The 14,175-nt window shown below is 33.6% G+C and overlaps 1 protein-coding gene across 1 annotated transcript; it reads right to left on the reverse strand.

Moving 5' to 3' along the window:
- Positions 1–3,303: 3,303 nt before the first annotated feature.
- LOC143078135 (gamma-glutamylcyclotransferase-like) lies at positions 3,304–7,053 on the reverse strand. Its single transcript, XM_076253096.1, has 4 exons — positions 6,965–7,053; positions 6,361–6,458; positions 4,332–4,477; positions 3,304–3,755 (listed from the first exon to the last, which is right to left on the reverse strand). The coding sequence occupies exons 1-4, from the start codon at positions 6,981–6,983 to the stop codon at positions 3,479–3,481; spliced, it is 540 nt and encodes a 179-aa protein (XP_076109211.1). The 5' UTR covers positions 6,984–7,053; the 3' UTR covers positions 3,304–3,478.
- Between the last annotated feature and the right edge of the window lie 7,122 nt (positions 7,054–14,175).

The raw sequence follows: 14,175 nt of genomic DNA on the forward strand, positions 1-14,175 counted from the left end.
TGATGTATGGAATGAATGTAATAGGTACGTGTCTGTCTGATAGTCTTCATCCTACCTCGACCTCATTAGATTGTTCATTGGTCAATGTTAAGTTTTTGTGTGCTGGTCTGTTTTTGAGATACTATAAGCAGTAGAACAACTATATTTGATGTATAATAGAATGAATGTTATAGGTACATGTCTGTCTGTCAGCTTTCATCCTACCTTGACCTCATTTGTAAGGTTCAATTGTCAATGATAAGTTTTTGTGTTTTGGTCTGTTTTTCAAGTACTTGATGCAATAGGTCAAATGTGTTTGGTGTACATGGAATGAAATTTTATGTGCACATTTCTGTCTGTTAGGTTTAATCTTACCTTGGTCTAATTTCATGTTTCATTGGTCCATGTCAAGTGTGTGTTTTGTCTGTTTTTCAATTACCATACGCAATAGGTCAACTATATTTGGCGTATATAAAAAATGTAAGGAGTATATATATGTCTGATACAATTTAGAGACCTTGACATTGTCATAGACTTAAAAAATGTTCAGGGTCTGTAATGCTTTTAGTAAATCCTTAATCTTTAGGACGTTCAGCATATAACCAATGGTCAGTAAAGCATGCAAAACATTTCTGTGTGTGCACTTTTGTTCACCTGTTCCCAGTAGTTCTAATATGGTTTTCAAATCTTGTGTTGGTCTGTATTATGTTTCTTTGAAATTCTTTGATGATTTTCTGTTTGTAATGTTCTTTATCTTCAAATTTGAGTAAGCCTTCAAACTGATTCGATTATACTGCAACTTGTAAGTCTGTAAATTTGTAGACGAAAATCGCATCTAGCGTACCAAATCTGTTATTTTCGATGAGCTTTTTGCTTTGCCAGACAAGCTGCGAATACGGGATTACTCTGACTTCCAACGGCTAATTTACAAGACACATGGCAAACAGTCGTTGGACGTCAGAGTAATCTCGCAGCTTGTCTGACAAAACAGCCGTTGGACTCACAGTAATCTCGCAGCTTGTCTGGCACAATAGCCGTTGGGCATCAGAGTAATCGTAGAAACGTTGTGCACGATGTTCCTAGATCTCCCTACAACACGACGTTACACTAAAAATGCGGCGTCAAAGAGGGTTTTTGACTTTGATTAATTTTTGCAAGTTTTATTCGGTTTTTTTATATGTTGTTGGTTGATTCTGGTTCTGTTCTTTTAGTGATAACATTTTATCATAAATTACCTCAAGTTGTGGAAATCGATTTAATAATGTTTACCTTTTAAGTTATTTCACCTAAAAATGCAGTGCTTACTGTCGCAAGTAATGTAGGAAGGAAAAAATGGACGGAAGTACATGTATACGGTTTTCCATAAATAATGTGCAAAACTTTTATCATAGGATGTTTAACTTTCATGGTGCATATCATCTGTTATTGTAAAATTTCTTTATCTTAATTCAACCCCAATACAAATATATCTAACACTCTGCAAGTAAATCGAAACATTTTTAACCTTCATTAATTTGAATAGAATTGTTTTTTCCTTGGCACATAATTTGTCGAAATACACCACTTCAATTTCTTGAATCTTGGCTTGAGAATTATTTTCCAAGTCATCTAAAGTTGCTTGTTTAAATTGTTTAACTTCTGATATACATTTTAAAATGAAGTAATCTACTCCTGAATTGTCCGTAAAAACGACTAATATAATCCCGGGTTTTATTAATTCAATGAAACGGTTTTGGTTGCTGTTTTGGATTTGTCTTTCAATTACCTCAATTTCATGCACAAGTTAATATTGACAAAGAGTTCCGGCTTCGCTAGTACATGTAGTACAGGAATTACTTTCAGTTATAACATGAATAGCAGGACAAATTGCGAAGTAAAACATTCCGTGGACTTGTATTAAGTCTTTTAATATAGTTGGTGAATGCACCTTACTGAAGTGACGACTTTAAATGATCTATTTCGTAGTCCTTCCGCAACATAAATTAAAATTCGCATTTTACATTTAGAGAATTGTCTTGGTGTTTCCAATTTGTCTTTGCAAAAGTTGAACGAAGTTCATGTAATGAGATTTAATTTCCCTTTTCACGATTCTTTTAAATAAATCGATAAAAGCTATAAACGATCAATAAAAATTGCAAAATTTAATTAATAACTTGTGTCGAATCTATGTCCCGGTCGGAGTCTATACATGTAGCAACATGCACTATTCTTTTTTTTTTTTCGGCAGCCATCAACATCTTTTCCAAATTTCACCAAACGATTTGTTTCTATTATCATAAACATTTAATTGAAACATTAGCACATGTAACGTCGGAAATAAGCGTTTTTCGGATTTTTAGACGTTTTTAGACGTTTGGACAAAATGGCTACCGTTTTGTAATGTGTTGAAAAAAATTATTCCTTTAAGACCCAAATATGTAGTTAATAAGAAAAGAATTTTGGCATTTTGTACTCTTCGTGTATCCAACTTTTGTTTTGATCAATTATAAATAACTTATTGAAATATCAGTTAAAAAATACGCGTTAACTGCTTTGAAAAATGAAATATCAACTTGGACAAAATGGCTACCGCTTGAAAAACGACTGTGTAGAGAAGATTTTAAAAAATCTGCAATATTTGAACTCACGTACAATGAGGCAAATATTTGTACTTTTGGTAGATGTTATTATTGTCTTACTCTTTTTATTCATTTTCCGCTATATCTACTTATAAAATTCACTTTCAGTCGTTAAGTTACCGAAAAACGTCGTTGGACATTTTTCTTATTCTTGCTTAATATGCAGCCACCGACTCAAATGCAATTTGGCAAAATAACGGCTTCAACGACACAAAGAACCGACACATGTCGTTGTTCCTGCTAAGTTTCCGGAAGATCAGAGAATAAGAAATAGGATCACTATACATAAGAGTTAAACCAGTTTTTCATAAATGTAATTCATAATTAGTATATGATCAAGAGCTATAAAAACATAATTTAAAACATATATTGAATTTGTTTTAATAGTGGTTCGTGTTTGCTAACATTTTTATTTTGTTTTGCGGAGGGAATTTCGAAGATTCTGTTTTAAATCCTAGGGGTTGTAGGAACAGCGTGCGTAACGTCTAACTACCTCTGAGGGCTGAGGGAGCTGGATCATAATTAACCTGTGGGTAGTGCAGATGTTGTGGTGTGCTAATGCAATTGTAATTTGATTGATGATTATGTTTATGATTTAATTATTGGTTACTTAACGTCCAGTAGGAAATATTGCATGCATGGTCAGGACAACTTTCTGATAAATTATATGAAACATTAAATTTTCATATTTCTATAGTTTCGTCAGTAACTTTACATTCTTTTTAATAATGTATACCCATCAAAAAGAGATGTAAATGTAGAAATTGCAATAAAATGAATAATAATGCTTTAAAAAAAGTCTGATTATAATTCACATTTATAAAATAACAAAAATGCTGACCAAAACGATTGTCTTAAACGAAGAAAAAACAATTCAAATATCAGGAACTAGTGTTCAGTAGTTTTAACACTTCATCATAAACTTTCACTGACCCAGAATAATTATTGTGTTCTATGTTTTTAAGTTGACTGATATATTCCTCTGGTAAATTACTCTGAATAGCACCTCTTATTATAATATCCATATATTGTGGAGATGGCCTCATATCCCAGTCACTAGGGACAGTGGTTGGTTCCAATAAGTAAGTTCTACAAGTTAGAGGACTTCGGTCTTCGGATATCACATCAACATTTAAAGCTTTGTAAATCCCTTCTTGCCTGAAACAAAACGCAACACACAGGTTTAAAGTACATTTCTATTTTCAATAAATATATAGTCCTTAGCAATAATTTGTAACTAAAATGTACGTCCTTGATAGTAAAAAGAAAACAACAGTTTATAAAGTTCAATTATATTTACTGAACCAGATGCTCCGCAGGGCGCAGCTTTATACGACCGCAGAGATCGAACCCTGAACAGTTAGGGCAATAATCACAACATTCAAGCTTGATACAGCTCTGAATTTGGATGGTGTAAATTTTTGACATAATATGGGTTTCTGACACTAAGCAGGTGTTAAAATCTTACAAATATTTTACTAGTATCCCTTGAATAATTGTTTATACCCACTACCGTACATCTGTCCCGTTTTCATTTACACTTTCATTTTATTTGCCTCGTGAACTTTAATAAAACTTATACACAATGCTTAGAACAACAACCACAACACACAGACAGAGATCGAATTTGTTTTGTAAGTCATTTGCCATTCTATAGAGTATGCCCCCTTTTCAACTTTGAAAATTGAAAAAAACTCTGACACATTCTTCTGTTACTATATAATACTGTAATACCTGTCTAAAGAAGGTATGTCCTCAACACTAAGTTCCCAAACTGTACCCCATACAGAGCTTCCTTTGGCAGGTGCTATTGTTGCAGCGGCACCATTCCATCGTGATGTTTTCGGATTTATCGTAATGAAGAATGATAATCTAAAATCCTAAATATAAAATTATATGTTTACAGAAGAAAAATACAACGAAACTAAATCTTACTCTTACATACCTGCCAACTTTTCAAAATGCCCATGGGGGTTTTACGTGAAAGATGGTTCTTATAGTCCTACAAAACCCTCAAGGAGGCCTTCAAATATATTCTAATGTGGTTTTTTTGGTTTCTTCGTGCTTTAACAAGCTCATAGCCATTATTAAATTAATTGTTTTCTTTAAAATAGTGGACAAAATTGCTCTTACAAAATTTCCACTTGGGAGCCTCCATGGGGGAAATCTCCCGCAAATAGTGACAGTTGGCGGGTATGCTCTTAATTAATGTTTATACATGTTGTTTATTTATGCACCACCTATGGGCATTATGTTTTTGGTCGAGTGTCTAGTCGTATGTCCGTTCGTCCGTATGTTCCGCTTCAGATTTAAGTTTTTGGTCAAAGTAGTTTATGAAGCCATATATATTCAGTAACAGTGTCTAGTGTTTGAACAGTAGAAAGTGTTGAGCCCGATGAGTTCGACGATCCAGCAACATAGTAGTCCATTTGTCGGAGTTTGAAGCCCACAGCTTAATTTGATGTTAAAGTTTTTTAAAGGTTTTTGAAACGCGTGTAAAAAACTCAAGGATTCGTTAGTTTGGTGAAAAAATAGTTGCTGTATATTTGATGTATATTTGATGATCTTTTTATCTATATCGTCCGCATAGAGACACGCGCACTTTAGACGGGAAATTAGACGCGCATTATTGAATTTTACGTTGGTTTTTTTAAAGGGGCACTAGCTACGAGATAGCTACGAGATATATAAAAAAGCTAAAGTTTGATTTTTTTTTTTGTTCAATCAATAATGAAAGTGAAATAGTGAAATAACAATTCGCTTTTTGCAGCCAAGAAACATTGATAAAGAGTTATTCACTTACAAGTTAATGAGTCGACCTCTTTAAATCCGTATTCATATGAACTTCAATTTAACCCCTAGCTAGAGATTGACAACGCATGCATTGTACGTGTACTGGTTAATTAAAGAAAAAGAATGTCGACAATGAAAGTGAAACTACGGTAAATCATTTGATTCTAATTCGATGCATATAAAATCATTCTTTTACGGTTAAAAACAACGAGAAACATCTATTTTTAATTTATAAACAAAAATCAAATAGACCTATAAAAATCCAATTGCACGTGTTGGTTTAATCTATTCATATCTTTATTTATGTTTACATCGCTTATTTTTAAATGGTCATCTGAGGTCAAATCGATAGTTAATTAGATGGCGTCTGGACCAAAATACACACGAAACGAACCTATATATTATCTACCCCATGCTCTGTAAACCTGTTATAAATCAACTATGAGAATTTGAGTCAAATCGGTGACCATGAATTTGACAGCTAGTGTCCCTTTAAAATACATTTCTTAATAGTGGAGATTAGAAGGACGAATTAAGCCTATAGTCATAGTAAGTAAGTGTAAATATACCACTGTTATAACTACCTATCATTACAATGATGTTTAAAAAATTTAAACGGCTAGTGATAACTAACGGAAAGGCGTGTTCGGTCAAACAGTGTGCATAAACTGTATAAAAGTATAGCGGTCATTATTTTTTTATGTCACATATTGGCATATTATTCTAAGTCTCCTTAAAAATTAATACTTAGATATAGGGAGATGTGGTGTGAGTGCCAATGAGACAACTCTTCATCCAAATAACAATTTAAAAAAGTAAACCATCATATAGGTCAATGTACGGCCTTCAACACGGAGCATAGGCTCACACTGAACAAGAAGCTATAAAGGGCCCCGAAATAACTAGTTTAAAACCATTCAAACGGGAAAACCATGGAAATCATAGAAATTCAATGTAAAGGCTATCTTACCATTAACTTAGCTGTTGTTTTGTATACTGCAGTAGGATTCTTAAGTTGAAGTCGTTGTTTGAGTAAGTTGCTTCCATAAGCAAAATATAAGAACTTTTCTGAAATGATACATTTATATTTGCGACATTTCTTATTTTGGCTTTAACACCCAAAAAACGAAAACTCAGTAACACCGTTAGAAAATCGAACTTCAACTCCATGAGTCCCAGATGCGTTACTTTTCAGGACTAGGTAACTAGCATTCGTGCATACGGAATTTGTAATGAATAGACACAGCGGTTATAAATTTTAAATGTTTAGCTGTATATGACAAATCAGTACCAGTGGCAGTGAGCCTCGAGAAGTGACACTTATCTGATGAGCCATTCCTGGAAATTTCAATGAACTTGGCGATTGAAAAACTAGCCAGTGCATCTTACAGTGTTACTTTTTTGAAAGATCATAATTATTAAGAGTGGTGGGTCAAGTTCTAGTACAATATTGAATATTTGGTAGAATACTTTATGAAAATGTGAAACAATCAAAAGATAGCATTTTTCAACATTTAACCATTTAAAGCAATAAAATACATTAGCCGATAACAGATCATATAAATATTATCTACCTGTAGTCATTGCTAACATTTAATACATGTATGACATGTATAGATTCCAAAACTCAAATTATCATGATCCCCAGTAGTATAATAAAGGCTGCGTTTGAATAAACACCTCGAATATTACTGACAGTAGTCTAAAAATATTTACTTACATTGTAGATTTACATTAAAACAAGTTGCTTTCTTTAAAAAAAGAAATGCAATCGTAAACCCAAATGCTTGTTTGGTATTAAATATTAGATAATTGTTTACTTAAGATGTATTGTTTTATATAATTATTGTGGTATAAGAATTAAAAACTGACATTGATTGTTTACTTAATGAAATTACAATTCAATGTGGGTTGATATATTTTCGCTAAAGCTGTGATCACACATTCACGATTTTTACTGCCGTCCTTGACAGGACCATTCCCAATTAAAATTTGTCAAAAGTCTGATCAAGATCCTGTGAATCGTGGAAGGAAATTCAAACTTTAATTAATTAATCACGACAACAATCAGATATTGTTCAGGAAGCGTCGATATTCAACCGTTTCCAAGAGAATTTTTTCACGATAATCCCGTTCTCAATCCGCTTCTAATCCGATTTGTATCTTTCGCAAAGTAAAATTCGACCGAATTGGTCACAACTGCATCCCGATTCTACCGAGTGTAATCCGACAGAGATCAGACAGTGACCAGACAGTGAACCGACGCTGACAGAAGTTATCCGTTCGAAAACTGTCGACATACTCGGGATGATCAGGTACTGTCGGAACGGAATTCTATCACGATCCTCTCTGTCTCATTGCAAACGTCATTGTCTGGTCTCAGTTGTATTGTATTCTGTAATTGTCGGGATTCTGAGGTGTGTATCATTGGCGAATTTCGTATTAATAACAGGACTGTTCCGGAACGATTTCGGCAAGGACGGTTTGAAATCGACTAGATCTGGATGCAATCTGGACTCAATCGGCAGAAAAAAATCAATGAAAAATTTCTCCAGATCATTCCCGTTCCACAGGACACCGTCCAGAAAACACAGAACAATGTTAGAATTTTTATCCGATACAGCAGAATCTGCCACGACATAGTCATTGTCATCCGGCTAGACAAAGTCGGCTGAGTTTCCCCGAATGTTACGAGACGCACCTAAATGTCGGGGTGCTTCGCCGAACTATCAAGACCATTCCCGACCCGTAGCCTATCTGTTACGAATTTAAACGACTGCGTTCAGACATTCCAGATAATTGAGGATAGTAATCCGACTTTTTCACTTTTCGTCTCTTATTGCTGTCTGATCTCAAACGGGAGCAATATTCGGCAATGTGTGATCCCCGCATTAAGGAATCATTGCCCACGACCAAGGAATATTTGTTTCTTCTCTCTCCCGAAAGACAATATGCTGAGTCAACCACTGGATGTTCCATTTTAAGGTGCTGGTTTTTTATAAGAGTTATTTTTTTAGGCTAAAGTTCAATTACAAATGTGAAAAAATGTAATTAATTGATGATTACTTGTGTTCAAGAAATGCAGTACGTGAACCTGTAAATAGCTGTGGTGGTTTTTTTTTTTATAAAATTTGATATGTTCATGGTTATTTGAACAATGGCTTGATATTGATCATTATTAATATCTTTACACCTGCTCTGAAAGATTTTTGTGATGCTTAGGGTAGTAAGCATTGGCAATTTTAAGTTGTGTGCTTTCTGCTCTTAAAAGTTTTAGATGGCAAAACGCTTTTGTTAAAAACAAAAACTTATTAAAAATTTTAACTCGCTTTGAAGATATTTTCTGAATGTTCCAAGTAAGAAGCATGTTGTTTGGTGGTTGCCTTTTTTTGGTGCAGTTCATATTTGCTTTTTGTTTCTGGTTTGAAGTTAGCAGTTACATGTATAGTATACATGTAACTGCTAACTTTGACTACACTGTGTCTAACACTTCATGGAGAGTTGTCTAAGTGTTTTTCCTGCCATATTTAAAAAGATATTCCCTCTGACATTTGACTTATTCATTAGAATAATATACAATTATGGCCCGTTGAAGAGGTGAATAACCAAAATTGTCAACACGAGAAGGTTATTTCATTGAGGGCGCAATTGTTATACCGAACTAACATTGGAAAGGCCTTTCGAACACTTCTTTGGACTTTACACAACAGTCAACACAAACACACAAGCTGAAAATACCTTTAACGGCTTTGTGTTCTAGAATTTCTCGAATGTACAACAAAGGTAGAATCTTTTTGTAAAATATTGATGGCCCTGAAAAGGACCGTTTATAAGAGACACGGCTGCTGGCACTCTTTTCATGACCACTGCCCTATTTCCATTTCTCTCGGTGGGCTTCCAGTGTAACGTGAACGCTGCCATTTTGTTTATTTACGTCTGTGACGTCATTTTCATGGGAGGTAACTCAAGTACAAATCAACAAACTGAAAAGGTTATTCACCGCTGGTGCAAATTTTTAGGGTTATTCGTCCTTCCTTGCAATTGAATGAAAAACAACTGAATTATTCCATGTCACGTGATAACGTTTCACCCAATAGAATTGTTTAAAATATATGTAAGGTATAATAATCTATATAATAATACATGTATATGTTGAAATTGAACTGAAGTTGCCTTGTTAATTTTTCTATATTGACCCATCTTTTTCTCTCTTGCTGAATAGTTTTATACTGTTCATTTGGGGGTACTGTGTAGCCTACACTGGTCAGTGAGATGGCTCAAAATCCCCTTGCACTATTTTACATTGTCGTACTTAATATATATTAAAACCGAAAATTCATCATCTGACCGTCTTCAAGAAATAATAATTATTTATTTTTATTTTTACGAACATTTTGAAGAGCCTTTAAAATTACAATAGGAACATATAGTTAGATAATTTGTTCCCTGACCATATATGATAGAAATTATTATTGGTTATCTCTGTCTACATCAGTGGTCTACATCTATCATCACTCGGTGTCTATTAAAAAAACATTTGATATCTTAACGTCGATCCTGTTAAGTCTGCTAAAATTGCATGCATAATTAATTTTAAGGTTATCAATCGTTATTAAAGCGGCACATTTAATTTGTTATGTCATTGCTTGTTTACATGAAATCTTATCTCATGAATTAACACAGCTGGTAACCAGGTTTCAACGTTTGACTCTAATTAAAATAATTATTACGGATATATGTGTAAGGTAAATATTAGCAGCTTGCAATTGCGTGCAAGGAAGTATTCAAATGCTCATTAACATAGCTTGTGTCATGATAAATTTTGCATCTCTATAGCAACTCATGATGCTAATGCTTATTCAACAGGTCAATTGATAAGCTATTGCGCATGTATATGAAAGTTGGCAATAGAAAGGACAGATGTATTCCGAATAACATCCCGTGTTCCGAAAGACTACATATATCGTCCAATATATACTGCGTAAACCCTCAGGGGTTTACGCAACAAGAATGTGTCCAAAGTACACGGATGCCCCACTCGCACTATCCTTTTCCATGTTCCATGGACCGTGAAATTGGGTAATTATCTAATTTGGCATTAAAATTAGAAAGATCATATCATTAGCAACAAGTGTACTAAGTTTCAAGTTGATTGGACTTCAGCTTCATCAAAAACTACCTTGACCAAAAACTTTAAGCTAAAACTCCCACTTTCATTTTCTATGTTCAGTGGACCGTGAAATTGGGGTCAAAAGTCTAATTTGGCTTAAAAATTAGAAAGATCATCTCATAAGCAACAAGTGTACTAAGTTTCAAGTTGATTGGACTTCAGCTTCATAAAAAACTACCTTGACCAAAAACTTTAACCTGGACGGACGAACGGAACCACAGACGGACGGACGAACGGAGCCACAGACCAGAAAACATAATGCCCCTCTACTATCGTAGGTGGGGCATAAAAATCAACAGCAACAGATGTTGTCTTCATTAAACGTGTTAGAAAGCTGCAAATTATGAAAGGTATGTTAAATGCTTTAATAAGAAAATGACCCCTTTAGAAAAAAATTAAGGTTCTCCAGTGTACTAACATCTAGAAGGAAAACTAATGTCAATCTTCAAACCGAACTATCTGAAATGCATTCTTAGTCTGAACACTCTTTGGTCACGCTGAGGGAATTGAGTCGGAATGGTCTTCACTTGCAAGTACGTAATTCGACCTAATTGAATCAATATTCATGTGATATTCAATTTAACCCCTTAGCTGGGGATGGGTTATGCTGTCACGGAATAGAAGTTCCTTCATAATATAAGTTCCAAAAGGAAAAAATATTCTGGAATATTATTTCCACAGGAATAAATATTACAGTATATATGTTCCTAATGGAATAAATGGTATAGAATATTTGTTCCAACTGGAATAGATATTATGACAATGTTTATAACAAAGTTTCCATTGGAACTTCTATTAGGCGGAACAAATAAACGTTGACAACGCACGTAATCAGCTATTGAATGTCAACATTGAAAGTGAAACATTGATGAAACATTTGGTTTACTGATTCGACCAACAAAAACAAATTTTCTCATATAGGTTAAAACGATGATAATCAACAATATAAAATCAAACAACTAAAAAAAAAAAGCCAGTTGCACGTGATCACTATCTGTTTATATCAATATTTATGTTTATATCGGGTTATATTACTGTCCTCGGAGGTCATCATGAAAGTAAATTAGATGAGGTCTAGACAAAAACACACGAAATGTTGATACACATTATAGAGTTCATGCATTGTTAATTGTTCATGTTATACTTTTTCTAATTTGATATACGAAAAAAATAGCTTTAGTAAAAAGCGTGCTTAAAATTTTTCAAACTAGAGAGTTGATATTTTTGGTATGTATTCCTCAGCAAACAACTTTTTTTTTTCTCATCAGTTACAGAATTATTTGAGTGCTATTGGTTTATTTCAGTATACCATCTCCATGCTAGTGGTAAATAGAGAGCTCTATAAACTGATTACTGTTTTCGTCCGTTTGTTGCAACTTTTTATTAGAAACTATATCGGATGGATTGCAATAAATTTTCCCGCCAACCTGCAAGCTGAACATGTGTTCAATATTGTTTAAAGTCATGAAACTTCAAATTTAACAAAAAATTGAATATTTTTATATATTTGATTGGGAAAGCACTTTAAATCTAATATTTCACATTTTCAGGGTAATTTTTATTGAAAATTGATAGATGAAAGTTATGTGGCTTTGAACAGGCATACATGTAACTACAATGTCTACTTGTGAACACACGTTTGACAGCGAGTCTCATACTTGGTAGGATTGTTGTTAGTCGTATAATAGAGACTTTGTATAGGTCCATATCATTTGCCTTTGAAAACCATTTTAGGTGGTTCAGCACTGTGCGACAAAAAAAAAAAAAAAAAATATCCGGTACATACATTGTGTTTCAGCATTGATAATAAAACAATTGAATTTCCGATAAAAAAAAATGGTTTAGCATTGATAATAAAAAATAAAATATCCGATAAAAAATCTTTTACAGCAAAAAATTTATGAACCTATACGAAGTCTTTAATACATGTACATGTTTGCATCATGTGCTATTGGCCATATTGCAAGTACCGTCCTTATTATTCCAACATTTAATATTCAGCTATTTTTTAGCGCTTTTAGGACAATGACAATATTTTTTTTCTATGGCCTGACAGGAAAAAACTGCAAATGTGTGTCCAGTCCTTTTATTATCTGTTGAACAGTAAGTTTAAAAAAGAAGATGTAGTATGATTTCTAATGAGACAATTAACTATCCACAAGAGATCAAATTTCACAGAATTATTCTAAATAACCACTGAAAATGCACAAAATAAATCATAGTACTCAAACATAGTACACAATTTCTAAAGTGCCTATTGACTTATATATTTCACTATTTTACTCTTTTGGAGTTTTAAGGAATGTCATGAGAATTTTTAAAGGACTTTTTTTCTCTAGGAAATCAGATTTCTAATTGTTCAAATATTTTGTTATTTTTTTATGATTTATTCTTGGTTTGATGCAAATTCGAAATTATTGTGAAAAGATGTAGCAGACATTTTACCAGCTATTCACTTCACTTATTTCTCTAGGAAAATATATCCTATGACTTATATTTCTTGTAAAATAATGGTAATTGGAATTGATAAGGTTTTTTTGTCCTTTGCTTGAACAGTTTTTTTTCCCTTCTTCGTCAATTTGAGAATCGGAATATTTTAAAGAAGAAAAAAAAAACCTCCCGCCTTTTGAAGTTCAATGATCGTTCCCTATACATTTCTGCCTGAACTTATTTTCTTATTTTAGAAAAAAAACTATGTTTGGGACATTCGTCCTGAACATGCATGTCAAAGGTGCCACTGGACGTTAAGCAACCAACAATCAATCACTATGTGAGGGGCTGGATGGGTTATTTTCGTTCTTCGTGATCGGCGCATTTTCCGACTATCGTGTTCCTTTTTATTACAGATTTTTTTATATATATATTTTCGTGATCCGTGATCATGGAAGTTTATTTTCTGTGAATCGTGACTTGACAAAAAAATCAACTCGTGAATCGTAATGAGACCCCCCCCCCCCCCCATCCGGTCCCTCATATGTAGGAAATAGTCTTGGTAAACTGGCATTTCAGGTAGTGCATTCCTCATATTAAAAAATGCAGTCACCTAGATTATCAACTAATCTTCGAATATTTGGTCTGGTAGTCAGATAATCACTGTTTTGACGACCATGTCATCCCCTATTAAAAAAAAGGCAGTGGCTATTTGACCGGCACTGGCTAAATAGCAAATTTGCTATTTGACCAGTACCGGCAAAATAACAAATTTGCTATTTAGCCAGCTCTGATTTAATTATATCTCACTGGAATTAAAATGTAGGAATAATAATTAAATATCAAAATTTAATATATTTAAAAACTTGTGTTACAGTTACTCATATGTAACAGGAGGGGTTTTTAAGTTGTGTATTTCCCGTGTCATTGTCGACATATTTTACCAATTGTTTACCTCTGTCTGCATAAAGAGTTTAAATCTAGATCCTGAATCTCTGACCCTTCATGTTTGGCTTTGCAAAACCGTTAACACTAGCAAGTTGTCGTAGTTGAAAAGCAAATTACCATTCGACAAATATCAAAAATTTTGTAAAGATAAAACATGAGACATGCAAACAAAAAACAAGTAAAAATTCACATAAAAATGACATAGCTCAATCTGTCATTTTAACCTTTGTCTTGTAG

Source organism: Mytilus galloprovincialis, chromosome 6, assembly GCF_965363235.1.
Source record: "Mytilus galloprovincialis chromosome 6, xbMytGall1.hap1.1, whole genome shotgun sequence".
Classification (NCBI taxonomy): Eukaryota; Metazoa; Mollusca; class Bivalvia; order Mytilida; family Mytilidae; genus Mytilus; species Mytilus galloprovincialis.

Coding starts and splice junctions, on each gene's coding strand:
- LOC143078135 (XM_076253096.1), bottom strand. Junction 4,478..6,360: donor AAACAACAGCTAAGTTAATG/GTAAGATAGCCT, acceptor TTTTATATTTAG/GATTTTAGATTATCATTCTT. Junction 3,756..4,331: donor GACATACCTTCTTTAGACAG/GTATTACAGTAT, acceptor GTTTTGTTTCAG/GCAAGAAGGGATTTACAAAG.